Here is a 17,538-nt window from a genome sequence, read left to right on the forward strand (position 1 = left end):
TTCAGCCTTACTGGGTAGGAATGTCAAAATCGAGTGAAACAAAAAAACATCCTTATTTTATCAACGCAGAGAGATGACGCATGAACGAGATGTCTTTGCTCACGGCCCTGCTGCAGCATCACCCAGCTCACACACAGACCAACGTTGGGCACAGGAAGGGAGTTTGCAGGAGTGTCAAGTGGATGATGTGCATCGTCACTCACGAAGATAAAGCCCCCGCCCCCCGCTCCCATATACAGCCTTAACAGGCTGTTGGAGCAAGCCCTATAAAGGCTGGCACAGTGCACAATCGTGTGGCATGGCCAACACCACACGCCTGGCCGCGTTTGTATCCCCAATGCTGATAATGACACACCTGCATCAGGGACGTATTTAAGGCTGAGTTGACCTCGGGGAGGCCCACGAACCTGTTCAGACATTTGCCACTGCGATGTCGAACTCAGGTGACCAGGTTCGTCGCACAGTGCGCCAACCACCGTTTCTACACAAGACAAAGATCCCCCGTATAGCCGTGACAGACTGTTGGGGCAAGTGCCGTTGGCGAGCACGACACGCACGTGTGCAAGATGTCATTGTGTCAGCCTTGGCTTGCACTGCAGCACCACAAGCCTCAGTCCCCCCGTCTCGCCCCCTCCCCGTGCGTCAGAGGGCCGTGAATGCGCCAACTGCGGAGCTACGTTCACCCCGCTGTGGAGGCGGGACGCCAACGGACACTACCTGTGCAACGCGTGCGGCCTCTACCACAAGATGAACGGGCACAACCGCCCGCTCATCCGGCCTAAGCGCCGACCGGTAGGCACCGCGCACGCACCCACACATGCCCACACGCACGCTCGCATGCACACACGCATGCTCACGCTCACACGCACGCACACACGCACGCACACACGCACACGCGCACGCTCATACGCACACGCACGCACACATGCACGCTCGCATGCACGCACACACACATGACACACACACGCACGCTCACACGCACACACACACATGCACGCACGCTCACACGCACACTTACGCACACACGCACGCTCACACGCACACGCGCGCACGCATGCAATCGTATATGCGCAGAGAGACGCGCAGACACATGCGCACGCACTTGCACACGTGCACACACACACACACACAAAGACATATACGCACGCAGAGATGAACACATGCAAGATGCAAACGCATGCATTGTGTGTGCACACAACAAAATCAACGTTCGGCTTCCGTCTGTTTCCTCTTACAATGTGCGTGAGTAATTGCTCGTCGCTCATTTGGGAAGCGCAAGTCTTGATCCCGTTACTGAATTGATCCAGACGTGTCAATGCAGTGAAATCTAACAACGATAACAATCACCACGTTTGTCAAACAACACTGAGGGCTTCAAATCAATAAAGATATAATAGGCGACGTTCCGGGCAATGGCCCTACTGCGTAGCACACAAACGATGCAGTGGTGTTGTCAAGCAGACCCGTTCGACGCTGTGTTCCCCTGTTCGAGCAGGTGCTGTTAGCGAGCACCCAATTGCAATCTTCAAAGTCCTCGTCCAAGGGTGGCGTTCCGGGGCTTCGGGCTGCGTGCTGAGCATTTCCACCGCCGGGGCTTTTCCCCAACGTGCCAATGTGCGGGGCATCGTCAGGAGTCGCGTGTCATCCCGCACAACGCATTCGACCATCCCGTGACGTGTCGCCGAATCTCTGGGGGGGGGGGGGGGGGGGTTGAGTGAGCGAGTGAGTGAGTGAGTGAGCGAGCCTCTCCCCCACCTCCCCGAACGTTTTTTGCCGACTCCGCCACTTTGCGTGCAGTCGGCGGCGCGGCGCTGCGGCACGGCGTGCTCCAACTGCCAGACGAGCGCCACGACGCTGTGGAGGCGCAACGCGAGCGGCGAGCCAGTGTGCAACGCGTGCGGCCTCTACTACAAGCTGCACAACGTGAGGCGGCCTGCTCGCACGCGCACCCGCGCACACCCCCGGGTTCACACGCACGCAGATGTGGTGCCGGTGCACGACGATTTGCCCTACCGCACGCGTGTGCCCCGGTAAAACGGGCGACGTCGGGCGAACCGTTCCAACCGCTTCAAAAACGTTGGCCCGACGTTGCGCGGTGCGTAAGCCACTGCACCGCCACTCCCCGCAGTACCCGAGTACACGCAAATCCATGCCTCTAGTCGCTCTGATGTTAACAGGCAAATGGTGATCAGAGCGACGAGCCCACGGAGTCGTGCGGTGCTATTGACCGACACGCACCGCAGCAACGACCATCTGCCGCGACCAATCTACGGCCAATGCCGTGGACATCCCCCTCACGTTCCTGCGATGCCGCAATCCATCCGGGTTCTAAACGCGAGCGGATTTCGCCGCTCCATCTCCCCGGTGGACGTGCTTTCCTCGGGCACTTTCCCCTCCCTCGGCCGCCAACCCCCATCCTCATCCTTGCCCATTGGCCGCCGTCACCCCTTCTGGCGTCGCTTAGCCACGCGCGCGGTTTGTTGTCCTTTCCCCGCACCTCCGATTAGCACGGTTGGCTATGTACGGCGCGAAAGAAGTTCAACGTACATTGCCAGTGGCTCTGCGCGAACCGTCGGCTGATTTTTTTTAAACTAAACTATTTTTTTTATTCTACCAGGTAAGGCGCACTGAGCAAAACTTTTCAGAAGCGACCTGGCCACAAATGATAGCTCAACGAAGTGGCTTATCACGTGGCGATTTATTGCAGCCAAGTACTCGAAACGCTTGGCGATGTTGATTCTAAAATGTGGTGGGGGGAAAAAAACCGGAGGACCCGGAGAAAAATCCACGCGACCACGGGGAGAGAGACAAACAAACTCCAAATATACAGCAGGCGTCAGGGTCGGGATCGAACACACGACCTCCTGCATACTGAGACGCCGCTGTCGTTCCCCCCTTCCCCGCCGCGCACAGGTGAACCGCCCAATCACGATGAAGAAAGACGGCATCCAGACGCGCAACAGGAAGTCGTCCGGCAAGCCGGGCAAGCACGGCAAGAGCCGGCGCTCGCTCGCGAGCCCGGGCCGCTCGCAGACGCTGCCGCTCCTCGCCGGGGCCTACGACAGGCCCCGCGCCATCGCGTTCGGCGGCGGCGCCCTGCCGCCGGCTCACCTCTCGTCGGTTCACCTGGCGGGCGCCGCGCACGCGCTGCCTTCGCTCGCTCAGCTGCACACGGCCGCATCGTCCCTACCGCTCGCTCCTCACCTCCACAACCATCACCTGTCGCACCATCACCTCTCGCACCATCACCTGCAGCAGCAGCAGCATCAACAGCAGCAGCATCAGCAGCATCTTCTTCACCAGCACCAGCAGCAACAGCAGCGTCATCATGAGCAACATAATCACCTTCAACACCAGCAGCATCATCATTTGCAGCTTCATCAACAGCAGCTCGGTTTGCAGATGCCCACAGGTATGGTCTCGGCTCTGGGCTAGTGGAACTTTGCTCCGAGTCTCTTGTTGAGGATGATGGGCTAGTCTTGGTCACGAGGCTACAATGGCGTAGGCTGTTTGATATGGGCCCTGGTGTGAATAATCACCATGGGGTCCCCTATTAAAACTCTCCCTTCGTAAGGCCAACACCTGGGCCCCTCTGGCCTGTGGGCCCCGGTGCAGTCGCACCGCCTGCACACTCGATAGCTACGCTGCTGGAGACTACGGAGATGAGACAAACCGGTGTCTGGTGCAATTATCTTTTGTGGTGTTGATGTGACTTTTTTTAAAATGATAATCTTTCCACCCCCCACCGCGTCTTCAACCCTTTCCAAAAAACATTTTTAACACTGAAGAATTTGTTTACTTCACACATATTGACATTCTATTTTGTCAATGTGGTTAAAAGAGAAAAGGTGCAATTTGTGCCCAGTCTCATCATCATCATCACCATCATCGTCATTATCATCATCATCATCAGCCATGGTCAATCCACTGCTGGGTGAAGGCCTCCCCAAGCAGCCGCCACCTCTGACAACCCCGCGTTGCAACGATCCACCCGGCCCCTGCACCCGAACTGACTTCATCGCTGCGTCAGTGCCGCAAGTGCCTTTTTCTGCATCCCTGGTATAAAATCATCGCAATTCCCCACTTGAAGAACTGTGTTAAACTCTAAACCGCTGCTCACTATTTTGGAGCAGCCCTCTCAATGCAAGCTATTAAAAATATTGACGAAGAAACGCAACGCATTCGTCAATAAGACTGTGGCCTTAAAAACATCTAAAATCGGCAACGTTGCAGGCAATGGCCCTTCCTCAGCACATAGACAGGCCAAATGAGTAGAGTGAAGGTTTGACGGCTGGAGTGCCACATCTGGTTTTCAGCGTACGCTGCAGGAAAACGTACTTTTAATGTGAACTTTGGTGAAGCTGTGGACACTTGAGGGGGCCATTTCTCAACGCTGCTACTGCTGCTGCTTGTCGTCGTTTGCTGCCAGAACGAAAATGTGAAAAAAGAGGGCTTCATATTTTCTGGTGAGCAATCGACTGCCCGCCACGACACATTCATTAGCTGCTCGCGAGATAACTGTTGGCGACCATAAATTGGACGGAGCTGCTTTCCGACAATCGCAACAACATATTTGCGTCTGGGGCACGACACTACTACATTTGAAAACGAAGACAACGTTCCTTATCGCTGTGCCGCGTAAGCACGGTTGATAGGCGACTACATGGTAAGATAAAATTTAAAAATAAACATGATTCAACTCGACAGACCTCAAGGTCTGCTTGACTAAATCTACACAACTACAGAGGAACCCTCCTCTCAGTCCGCTGGTGGATGGACTACTTCGTAAACCGCTCGAAAGTTTGGAAATATATTCACCAATATGGTTCCTTTTTCTATACCTTATCTCAATGTGTTTTTTTACTTCCTTACCCTAATAATAGTGAAATGAAAACATTATACAGCACAGTATTTATTTTGTACCACCGAAGTTTAACCCTGGCACCCAATCACCACTATGGTCATTGGTCGCCAAAGACCAGAGCCAACTCAATCGATTGGGTGGCGGTGTGCACGCAGCAATCAGTGAGGTTAAAGGCGCAGCCCTGAAACTGCCTGGCTCACACCCCTGTTGGCAGAAGGACCTTCACCACAGGAAAGTTCTATGACAGCCTCACTTAGAGGGTCGCCTACTGATCCACCTTGGCCAGTGTTGGGAATAAATTCGGATTTGCCCGGAGGTAACCCTCCCACTTACAAGTTGGTTAACGTAAAAAAATACGTAGAGGCATGTTTACAACGTTGTTGCTGAACAGCCTGTCGTCAAACAGAACTCCATTACATAGAGATAGGTAGAACCCAGTCAAAATGAACAGGTAGCGACTGCTTTGTGTAGATCTCTACTGCAGGTGGAAAGGCCTCCACTCTAAGGATCTCTGGAGGGCCTGTCGATCGACTATCTATGGTCGACAGAGGCCAGGGGCATTTAAGAAGCCGACACCTCGTTTCATCCGCTGCACCGGGAGTTTGAACTGGAGCTCTTTGGATAGCATGTTCAGTGTGCGCTGCCCATCGCACCATGACAGCGTGCTAGACGACTGGCAACGATAGCAGCAACTGCCATGAATCAAGTGAGATGCAATGAAAAATCGCGTCTCTCTTGCAAGGGAGACCCAAGGGACCGGTATATACCCCGATGCGAGCTGGGAGAAGCAAAAGCTTGGCGTACATCCCGACTGCCTTGATTAGCTCTCCAGTGTGTCTCACGGCTGTTCCCACAATGCCGTTCGCCATCGATGTCCGACGGTGGGACCTGGCCCACGTCGGACATCGATGCCGAATGACATCACGGTGCAGCCAGACAATGCGCCGGAGAGCCGCAACGGAGCACGATCGCGAAGGGCTAGGCAGTAGTACAACTGCCTGAAAAGTCCTAAGCGGTAGTACGACAGAGAGAGCACGTTCAGCACGAACCAATCGTCGGGGACCAATAATTGATTACGTTGTGTGCAATAAATTAAGTGCCTTAAAAAAACCCGATGTATTATCACCCTGGCGTTGCCTTTCATCGGACTGCACAAACTTCGGCAATAAAAAAGGGCCCTGCCTTAAGTTTGTTGAGTCCGCGTAGAGCTTGAGGTTGGGTTTTTTCACCCACTTCAAATCTTTCACATGCCGCCTCTTTCTACGATGTTTGTCTTTTTGGTGTTCGCCGGCCAAAGGCTGCGCTCAACCTGTCTCAGAACACCAATAGAACACTCGGTAGAAGCGCCCCATTGCCATTCGCTCGGTCGCCACTGCTAAGTCACTGAATGCAAAATGACTTGACGTTTAAACGGCGGTGAAACGTAAACCAACTCAAAGTTGGCTCGCTTTTGCGGCAATGTATTTCTTCTGGTCCTGAGATATGTGTGGCCCAATATTTTGTACGTTAAGGCACGTGATGCTTCCCCAAATGCTGCGATTCAAAATACATTTTTAGTAAAAAAAAACAAACACGTCTATATTTTGCCAGCATCAAGATATTGAATGATTAAAAAAGGCTTTATTATCCTTTCTGGCGTAAATACAGGAGGTTGTTACATGGCATTATGTCTGCGTAACCGCACAACGCTTTGGTAACGTACGCATTGCCCTTGAAACGTATTGGCTTGCCTCACAGAACAGCCTGTTTTATGGCCTTGTTTTACCAGCGCTATAGACCAAAGGCTGCCAAAAGGAGGAAAACAGTCCAAAGACAATGCGAATGCCAAAGCATTCATAGTTCGCGTTACGCCGTTATGTCTTTGGAACCCTTATGCCAGTATCAAGATATTGAATATTCCAGGAATGGTAAAGCGCCGAAGAACGGTCGTGTGCTGAAATTGGACGTGCGATCAAAACCAATTCAAATAAACGAAGGCGGTTGTTTTCATAGCGGGCGCTTTTGTTTTCCACAAGTGTCGTTTTTTTTACGAACCTATTTTAAAATATTGTGACTGCAAGTGTTGTTTTTTTCCAGATTTTTAAGTAAATATATCTGTACATAAAAAAAAAAAATAATCTAGACACAATCAGCGACGGGGTTTGTTCAAAATATAATGTTTAATTGTTCCTGTGCTTTACTGCGTGTGTAAAACCTGTTATTCCGCTCGCTTTCGTTTGTTTTTATCGATGTAGTGTGTCCCGTCCTGTACAATAAAGCCAATGACTACGCAGCATTTTGAGGTCACGGTGTGAAGGGGCCTGAACGTGATGCAGTGGTATCCTCCATCCCGACACCACGACGCCACTGAAACCCACTCAGGCTCAGGTCAAGTGCGACCAACACTCGGATAGACGAGGAGTTTTGTGTGTTTTCTCATCAGATTTGTGTGTTTTCTCATCAGATGTGTGTGTTTTCTCATCAGATGTGTGTTTTCTCATCAGATTTGTGTGTTGCTCATCAGATCTGTGTGTTTCTCGTCATGTGTTCTGGGTAAAACACTCTCGGTTGATCGCCGCTACTTCATCGTGATCCAGCAAAGGAGCCACGGGTGTTCTACGCAGTTCGAGGCGTGCGCTTTTATTCACTCCCACGGGGAGATTTGGGACATTTGGCACTCGCGCCATTCTCAAAAGCGCAAGGCTAACGCGTGGACGCTTCTGCATTCGCTAGGGGAGCACATACATTGTGTATCCCTTGCCTCTGGCAACCCACAACCGGGTGAAAATATCCCTTCCCACGCCGTGTCGGTTATGGGAGTGCGTTTACCAGACTTCACCACGCCGGACAGTGTCGACTGATATCTACAAGCACGAGGTGTCTGTGCAGCAGAAGCTCCTCCTGACCTCCAGTTGCGACGTGTGGAAATTCAAATGGCTGTCGCGTGTTTTTTCTTTGTTAATACAATCACGATTTTAAAAACATTCCCATTTCTATAAATGACGTCACGCACCTCGGGGTGGGAGGGGGGGGTCAGACATTTGTGACGTTGTGTGACGATGGGGGGGGGGTGAGAAATGTGACGTCACATCAAAATGCGCAACTTTAAATAAGTATAAACAACACGTTCTATCTTCTTTGGTTCTTTCGGTAAAGTTTATCAATTTATTATTTTATTCTCATTCTACGTGACTTTACCGAAAGAACCAAAGAAGATGAATCATTGCAGTCACGAAAGCTTTAAATCGAAATTTAACACGTTCTACTTAATTAAATAGATGTTTAAATGAATGTTTTCTCCTACAACATCAGAGTGCAGCGCCACATTAAATACGCACTACAATGACAATATATTCTTGGTTCTTTCGGTAAAGTCACGTAGAAGGGAAACAATAAAATAATAAAAATATAAAACAACAAAATTCTCACGACGTTTCGATTGCAACACAAACAATCATCATCAGGTGTGAAAACCTCAGCTAGAAAATTTGAAAAAAGTAGCTACTTTTTTCAAAACGTCGTGAGAAATTTATTGTTTTATGTTTTGATTATTTATTGTTTCCCTTCTACGTGACTTTACCGAAAGAACCAAGAATATGAATCCCTACAGTCACGAAGGCTTTAAATCAAAACAATGACAATAGTTTAAAGCGATTTGAAGCATGTTTTATTTTTGAGGGGGGGGGGGGTTGGAAGAGCTTTGTGACGTCATATTTGAGGGGGGGGTCTGACTTTTTGTGACGCCGTGTGACGAGGGGGGGGGGTCAAAAATCGTCCAAAATGGCGTGACGTCATTTTTTGGACGGCCCCATAGCAAACACGTCGGAAGAGCGTGGGGAAGTATGACCCCATGACAGCGCCACCTCGCGGTGACTCGTGAGAAGTGGCAATAACGTGAGGCGTCCCCCGAGCAGAGAGAACAGCAACAAGGCAATAACACAATACGAACAACGACTAGTGTACGAACATTAACAAACGTGGTGCCTTCACAAACCAGGTTACTTAAGTTGCTTTAGTTTGGCTGCAGGAGCCTCTGGCATTTACACTAAATAATAAGAACGTTAAACATGGCCACTTGGGGAGTCTAAGTGGCATGGATTTTTTTTTCTCCTGGCCCTCCGGTTCTTTTTTTACCTTCACATTTAGAATCAAAGTGCGTTTCGAGTGTCTGGCTGCTCTACATGTCCACATGACAAGCCACTTTGTTGAGCGATCATTTTTCGCCAGGTCGCTTCTGAAAAAGAGCTACATAGCTCGATGGGCCTTACCTGGGGAAATAAAATAAAAATGAAACATAAACTAAAGCAGCTGATCGGAAATACGATGAGTAGCGGGAGAAACGTCCCAAAGCGTCACTGCGTGGCTCCCTTATTCATTACTCTTTGGTTCTTTCGGTAAAGTCACGTAGGTATAAAATAAAATAAATCACGACGTTTCGGGCGCAACACAAGCGTCCATCATCAGGTGGGAAAGCGTGGGTCTGCTGCTGAGGCAGACTGTTTTAAAAGGTTTGAAATGGGTGTAGCTCCAAGGGTCTTTAGTTCTGCATGCTCAGTGGACACGATTAGCGCCTCTGTTTGGGCTGGTTTTGCAAACGTGCAAAGCACGACATCAACTTCTCAGAGTACAAAGTTTCAGATAAAATAATAATAATAAATATATATATTCTCCTTGCCAGGATGCTCAGAGCGCAAGTGTGATATTGTTTAAAAAAATACTTGCTTGGATTTACGGTAAACTACATAACTCTAAACCCAGAGGCAAGCACACAAACCACAAAGCACAGCCAATCACCACTACAATAATACAAGCTCTATCAAATGTTTTACATTGTTTTTATAATTTTTTCCGTAACTCGAAAACACTATGTTTCTGTGCCACGGGGAGGGAAGAGAGGATGGGAGTTTATATGGGGTGGGGAGGAAGGTTTTAGTTTCACAAAGCCAACATGCTCTCCTCCCATCGTCAGTTGTTTCTCTCCCTTATGAGATTGAATTCATTAGAAGCCATCATTAGCGAGGGAATGGCGTTAACGTGCCGGTAACACCCTCCAATGTTACCTGCAGATTCCCTGGGGTTCCATGCTCTGTTTGCGTGTGTGCGCGGGTGCCAGGTGGATGGTTACATGGCAGGATCGTGAGGGTTGGCGACAGCTTTGACGGAGGTCTTCATTGATGCGGCAGTGGATTTGATCACGGTTGACACCGATGCGCTTGATGTTAACGACGGTGCACTTTGTGCCAGATCGACCTTTCCCTGGCTTAGAGGCCAGTTGTTTGGAGCACTTTCAGAAGACCTTGCTGTGAAAAATCCCACGCTCCCCAAAAATAAAGATACAAGTATAAACCTGAGCTGGGAGAGCGGGTTGGAGATGTGTGTAGTGACCAGGTTGGAGCCGTGGTTAGTGTCTGGAGTAAAGTGAAGCTTGGCGTAGCCACGACTTAACAAGGGTTGGCTGTGAGTCACTGGGAGAGAAGATTCCTCATCAGACAAGAACGCGTGTAACCTGCTGTCACCTGGCCCGCCCCGAACCCATCGCGTTATATTTATTTGTTTAAGACAACGCTTCCGCTCAAGAAAAAAAAGTGCTTTTGACACCTGCGCTTTGTATTGCAAGCGGTTAAGAGGAAGCTGTCAAAACTTTTACAAAAATGATAAATTAAAAGTGTGTGGTTTTATCGTACAGTGTGTGTATATATATAACATTTATGTTTATCTCTCAACGAAATTTTTTTTCAATTCAGCCAGCAGCATTTGTTTAAGCAAGCAAACTCTGGACTGGTTTCAACATTTTGGGTCTCATCAATATTCGGGTTTGTTAAACAGATCCTGCCGGGTTCCCCATGTGTTCTTGCCAAACATTAATTTCATAAGCCTGACGCTACTGATGAAATTGACAAGGTTGAAACCGGTATTTTGCGTGCGTCCACTTTTGTCTATTAAATGTTAGATGTTTTCAGCCAATTTGCACGTGTTTATTATACATGCGAGGGGGCAACACTCTATCCCGTACAGAAGGGACAGATGATAACAGTCCACATTTTGCTGTGCTGTGTCCTGCTGGTAAGCGAGTGTATTTGCACTTCGAAGTCCACGGGAAGGGAGTTTCACAACACCTGTGTGTGTGTGTGTGCGCGTAAGACACCAACCCTCAACTCCGCAGTGCTGGACTACAGGACACGTGTGTAGCCCCCAGCGCCCGGTGGGGCTGGGGGGTGGTGTAGCCCGGCCCACAGGTGGGGCGGAGGGGGGGGGCATCGGGGCAGGGGGTCGTGGGGGGCTGCGGGGGCCGTGTAGGTGGTGGGGGGGGGGCTGTGAGGATTGCGCGTGTGTGTGGGGGGGGGGGGGGCTCCGAGCGGGGGGGTTCCTTCGCGGCATTTGGTGGTAAATTTGTGGTGCTTTGTGGGAGTTTGGCGGTTTGTAATTAATTGCCAGTAATTTGTGATACTTTTGCGGTAAATGTGCGGTAGTTTGTGATCCATTTGTGGTACTACACGGTAGTTAATGGTCCTTTGGGGTACATGTCTGGTAGATTGTAATCCATTGGCATTAATGCGTGGTAAATTTGCAGTAGTTTGTGGTAAATTTGCATTACTTTGTGGTAGTATCCGGTAGATTTTGCGGTAGTTTGCAATGCATTTCCGGCCGATGATGATAGGTTAAGGTAGTTTGTGTTTACTTGCAGGACATTTGCGGTAGCTTGTGGCACTTTGAGGAAATCAGTAGGACCCATTAAATGAGTTGCGCCTTAACATTTGACATGGCATGTGTTTTCGTTGTTGAATGATATAACCAATAAACTGATGATGACTTTTCAGAATCAATTATTGATTCCTAAAGTCAGGAACAGTTATAGTAATGCAACAAAAGCAATTGTATACTCTGGTACATCAACATGCACTCGACGAATACAACAATACGTTTTATTCGTACAGTAGTTTCCATCTCCAATTACCAAAATGGTTGTGCACATTTCTTGTCCACAGCCTTAAGCCAATGTGGTGGAAATTCCACATTCCTATGGTGAGTCACTGTCGAAACATGTACGTACTGCATTACAAAAGCCACACATAGGTCAAAATGTGGCTACATCAGTGTGTACATGCCTCCAACCGAATTGCCCCGAATGTGCCCTACTCGTTTCAGAGCCTCGGAGGGCTAAGAAAAGTCGAGCCTGGTTAACGACGATACTTTGATGGTTGACCGCCAGGGCTTGCCAGGTGCTGTAGGCGTGGGGTTGTTAGGTTTGGCCGGGGGATGGGACTGCTGGGTTGTCACCCCCTCGAATGCAGCGGTGCCATTCTGGGTTTTCTCCAGGGTTCTCCGGTTTCCTGCCACGCAAAAAAACAACCCCTCTCTTAAATTTTGATTTAAAGCTTTCGTGACTGCAGTAATTCATATTCTTAGTTTTTTCGGTAAAGTCACGTTGAAGAGAAACAACAAAATAACAAAATATATATAATAAAAAATTTCTCACGACGTTTCGACCATAACTCAAACGGTCATCATCAGGTGTGTCGGTTTGCATGTAAACCGACACACCTGATGATGACCGTTTGAGTTATGGTCGAAACGTCGTGAGAAATTTTTTATTGTTTTTATATATATTTTGTTATTTTGTTGTTTCTCTTCAACGTGACTTTACCGAAAAAACCCCTCTCTTATTTACGAATGTAATTAATGGCCACCGATCCCAAGGTAGCAGTGTCTCTTCCTGACAAAGAGTCTTGAGACTCGGTGAGGCTTTGCGAGGTGAATAGCCGGCATCTTTATACTTTTGTGAATTACACAGCAATTATATACCTACAACATGTAACCCGCATTTAATTTACATATGCTGTGAAGATACAGACGCATTCATACCCACGTGTATAAACACACACACACACGCACGCGTGCAACACTCGCACAGCTCACTGAAAAGCAAGCCATGCTAAATATTATGAACTTCAGAAATGAAAACACAACGGCTTATATAAAAAAAAAACAACGTAAAAAAATACCAGGAGTGCAAAACGCCAGCAAATGCCTCTCCGGTTGTTTTGTGTTATTGTGCGGTGCGCGTTATTTTATTATTTAATTCCCGTAACTCCGCCAGCCGCAAAAGGCAGGACCGACACAATGTGTGTGCCACGAGCCTGCGGGTTGTGTCATAAACAATCTACAATGGGGGCAACTGTGGACAGATGATTTCCTACTGGCGATTAAAAATAGCCGGGAATCAGCAGTGTGTGTGTGTGCGCGCCGCTTCCTAAGCCTTGACGCCAGTATTCCCGCTGCCTCGACGATTAAAACCAAACAAGTTTCTTCCTCTCCCGTTCCTTTCTGTCCCCCCCCCCCCCTGCGCACCATTGCAAGTGGTTGCCCCAGCCTGTATTCACAGCTGCTGCTGCTGCTGTTTCGTAAAGCGTTGATTTTTTTGTATGGGGGGGTGGGAGGGGGAAAATCTGAAGGTAGCGAGCATAATCCTCAGTTAGATGAGTGAGACTACAAGGCACCGCAACGCGTCTACAAAAGTGCCCTCCTGGGATTGCTGGCTGGCTGACTCGAGGGAGGCCTACACTCGCCACGTCCTGAAAATAAAAATCACCGACGCAGAAGCGATCGTGAAGGTTCCTGGTTTTGAGCGGAGAGCGGCAAATGGATAAAAACTGATAGTCACCTTATTGGCGATTCGCGCCCCTGTTGGCGATGAAGACATTGGCGATCGTTGACCAGTAATCGGGTGAAAAGGAACCTTCGTCATTTGTTTTAATTGGTCACTGAATGGTTTGTGTCGGTTGCGTAATAATACGCCACCCAAGATTGCACTGAAATGTAGTTATTCCTTCTTCCTCGGTAGAGGAATGCTGTGAGTCTGAGTGAGGTGTGGGGGGGGGTGCTGGGAGTCTGAGTGAGGAGTCGGGGGGGGGATGCTGGGAGTCTGAGTGAGGAGTCGGGGGGGGGGTGCTGGGAGTCTGAGTGGGGAGTCGGGGGGGGGGGGTGCTGGGAGTCTGAGTGAGGAGTCGGGGGGGGAGTGCTGGGAGTCTGAGTGAGGAGTCGGGGGGGGGGGTGCTGGGAGTCTGAGTGGGGAGTCGGGGGGGGTGCTGGGAGTCTGAGTGAGGAGTCGGGGGGGGGGGTGCTGGGAGTCTGAGTGGGGAGTCGGGGGGGGGGGGTGCTGGGAGTCTGAGTGAGGAGTCGGGGGGGGGGGGGTGCTGGGAGTCTGAGTGGGGAGTCGGGGGGGGGGTGCTGGGAGTCTGAGTGAGGAGTCAGGGGGGGGGGTGCTGGGAGTCTGAGTGGGGAGTCGGGGGGGGAGTGCTGGGAGTCTGAGTGAGGAGTCGGGGGGGGGGGGTGCTGGGAGTCTGAGTGGGGAGTCGGGGGGGGGGGTGCTGGGAGTCTGAGTGAGGAGTCGGGGGGGGGGGTGCTGGGAGTCTGAGTGGGGAGTCGGGGGGGGGGGGTGCTGGGAGTCTGAGTGAGGAGTCAGGGGGGGGGTGCTGGGAGTCTGAGTGGGGAGTCGGGGGGGGGTGCTGGGAGTCTGAGTGAGGAGTCGGGGGGGGGGGTGCTGGGAGTCTGAGTGGGGAGTCGGGGGGGGTGCTGGGAGTCTGAGTGAGGAGTCGGGGGGGGGGTGCTGGGAGTCTGAGTGGGGAGTCGGGGGGGGGGTGCTGGGAGTCTGAGTGGGGAGTCGGGGGGGGGGGTGCTGGGAGTCTGAGTGGAGAGTCGGGGGGGGGGTGCTGGGAGTCTGAGTGGGGAGTCGGGGGGGGGGTGCTGGGAGTCTGAGTGAGGAGTCGGGGGGGGGGGTGCTGGGAGTCTGAGTGAGGTGTGGGGGGGTGCTGGGAGTCTGAGTGAGGTGTGGGGGGGGGGGTGCTGGGAGTCTGAGTGAGGAGTCGGGGGGTGCCGGCTGGGACGTGGCAGTGGTGCCAGTCTGCCCCGGATTATCGGGCTTCTGGAGCCAGGGACTCTCTTAAACAAACAGCTATTGTCATTAGTGTGGCACCGCGTGTGTGTGGGTGTGTGCGCGTGTGAATGTGTGTGAGTGCGTCATAGACTCGCAGTAAACTTGGTGCGCCTTTTCTCCCATTACTTACCGCCTTCCACATTTGCACGAAAACCACGACACGTGGAGTCCGTCTGTATAAAGCACAGAGCTCTTCCCACTGCCCACGACGGACTGCTGCCTCCCTTGCGACGGGGACTCCCACCACCATGCCTGGATGTGTGTGGTTGTGCTCTATCGCTCTCCGATGTGTTTCGGGTTGGACCGCATGTTTTCGTGACAGGCTGGAAACACATCGGAGAGAGCGCTGTATTCCCCCTGTTTCTCTCCACCATGATGAGATGCAGTCGCATTTAGAAGCCATGTAACCTTTCCATGCTATGTAAATCCAAACTGTAAATATTAAATCACGAAACACTTTATGTTTTGGTAAACACACAGATAAGACCATGCAGATGAGACCCAAAAGATGAAAACAATCGTCTGAGTTGCTATTCTGGATTTTTAAACAAAACCGCCGAAGGAACGGGCACTGTTCGGTATCTTAGGTCTGTGTGTGCCAGGGTGCCTGGGTTTGCGACTCAGATCGGGGGCGCTGGCAGAGTGGTAAATGGACTGCACTTTGAACCCCGTTCACTCGAGTTTGATTCCTGGCCACGTTCAACATTAGCATCGAGTGGTGTCTGAAACGAGTCCTGGGACTCCTCCCCCCCCACCCCCTCTTGTCGGTTTAGCCTGACACGATTACCTGACACGAGTACCGGGTGCGGTGTGTAAACATCGCCACTGGGGAGACAAAGGCGGTCGGGCGTGGTGCTGGCCACCCACCCCCTCGTGTGCCGTTCCGGCCTTCATAGGTGCTCGCTAACATCACTTGCCCCTACAGTTTGTTAAAGCTATATGGGGGATCTTTGTCTTTGGGGAGCGTTGGCACAGTGGTTCGCACGATGCGCTACGAACCTGGCGAGCCCAGTTATATTCCCGCTCACAGCCAACACCAGTGACGATTATCTGAACCGGTCGTGGGCCTCCCCTAGGTCGACTCAGCCTCCAGTGAGTGCCCGGTGCGGTGTGTCAACAGCGCAACTCGGGCGACACAGGCGGCCGGGCGTGGTGCTGACCACACCCACTCACTCGCGTGCCGTGCCAACCTTCGTAGGTGCTGGCTGACAGGACTCGCTGCAACAGTCGATTCAGGCTACACCGGGGGATCTTTGTCTTCTGTGTGTGCGTGCGTGAGAGAGCCTTGAGGACTGGCAGACAGGAGCGGCTGAGCCCGTCGTCTGCGTGGCGAGCTGGTCCCATGACCACTCGTCTGCTGCTCCACATTCCCGGTCCAATTGAGAGCTCGCACAAAAGCTGCCCAACTCCTGGGTGTGCACACACCATCAGCAAAAAAACACAGACACCCCCCCCCCCCCACACCGTATAGCCGACACAGGCTGTTGGCGAGCAGCTATTAAGGCTGGAAAAGGGGCAAGCGAGGAGGTAAGTGTGGCCAGCACCATGCCCGGCAGACCCTTAGCATCTCCAATGCTGATGTTTCGCGCTTTCAGATGCGCTCCTGCGGCCGTCTGGAACGCTCTTCCTTCCGATGTTAGGAAGTCACCGGAGCTGTGCACTTTTAAATGATCTAGATTGAAAGATTATTCATTTCGAACTGCTTTTTGCAGTTTAGTTTGTTGTGTTTCCCCCATATGTAGTTGGCTACGTACGGTGCGACAGAAGTTCAGCATATAGATTAAACATCGCACCATGTACTGTACACATTTATGGCTGAGTCGACCTAGGGGAGGTCGAGGACCGGTTCAGATATTCGTCACTGGTGTTGGTGGCCGTGATCGAATCGAATTCGGGCGGCCGAGGATTCGTAGCGCGTGTTGCTAACCACTACAACTACCGCTCCCCATACAAACACAGACAGCACTCACACAGACACACGTGCCCGCAGACAGACAGACATACAGACACACGTGCACGCAGACAGACACACAGACACACACACAAAGGCACGCACGAAGTATGCCAAGCAGTGAAAGTGAAAAACCCTGCACTCAACACGCCATGCGCAGCTGAAAACAGAATTGAAATTGGGAGTCAGTTTTATTTAAATCTTCCGAGAGTTAATTAACGATATTAATACATTATTTGTGAAGGCGACTGCTTTGTGTTTGTTGGTATGGGTGGAATATAATTGTTTCTTTGTTTGCGGCCACCAGTACAGTGGGTTACTTTATTTATTTTGTTGGGCCCACCTAGAGCCATGCCGCCACTTTGTTTGCTGTGTAAGAATGGCGTTTATGAAAATCAGGAAATATACTCTGAGCGAGTTACTTTGACTCAAACAAAAGCGATTGTAGTCAACAGAATGATGTTTGAGTCCCATTTTTACAGATTTTCTCGCGTTGCGATTTGTGCTTTTGCTGGCAAAGCTGGTGAAGGCGCAGCCCTGAAATGTCTCGCTTGTGCCACCGCTGGCGGAAGCGCTTCCACGCGAGAGAGCTGTATAGGGAGCCCCTCTCTGTAGGGTATTTTGCCTACTCTTCCACACTAGCCATAAGTATCGGTCGAGGTGAGAGTACGCACACCTAACCCAACCGCACCGGCCAGCCATCGAACAAAGACGGTCACCGCATCGCGCTTCTGCGGTCGTCTGGAACGCTCTTCCTTCCGATATTAGCAAGCCACTAAGACTATGAGGTTTTAAATCTGAACTGAAAAC

The 17,538-nt window shown here is 50.9% G+C and overlaps 1 protein-coding gene across 2 annotated transcripts in view; it reads left to right on the forward strand.

Annotated features, from left to right (window-relative positions):
• Positions 1-17,538, forward strand: part of LOC116942259 (endothelial transcription factor GATA-2-like) — a 49,869-nt gene that overhangs the window by 14,264 nt on the left and 18,067 nt on the right. The window contains exons 4-6 of one of the 2 annotated variants that reach the window (XM_032953954.2): positions 647-792; positions 1,798-1,923; positions 2,914-3,412. In XM_032953954.2, the coding sequence (XP_032809845.2) occupies positions 647-792; positions 1,798-1,923; positions 2,914-3,412 (771 nt within the window). Of the gene's footprint in view, positions 1-646; positions 793-1,797; positions 1,924-2,913; positions 7,140-17,538 lie in introns of those variants that run through there. The other variant, XM_076067079.1, reaches the window with a different exon arrangement.

This window comes from Petromyzon marinus, chromosome 14 (assembly GCF_048934315.1).
Source record: "Petromyzon marinus isolate PM22_M1 ecotype Great Lakes invasive population chromosome 14, UKy_Petmar_22M1.pri1.0, whole genome shotgun sequence".
Lineage (NCBI taxonomy): Eukaryota > Metazoa > Chordata > Hyperoartia > Petromyzontiformes > Petromyzontidae > Petromyzon > Petromyzon marinus.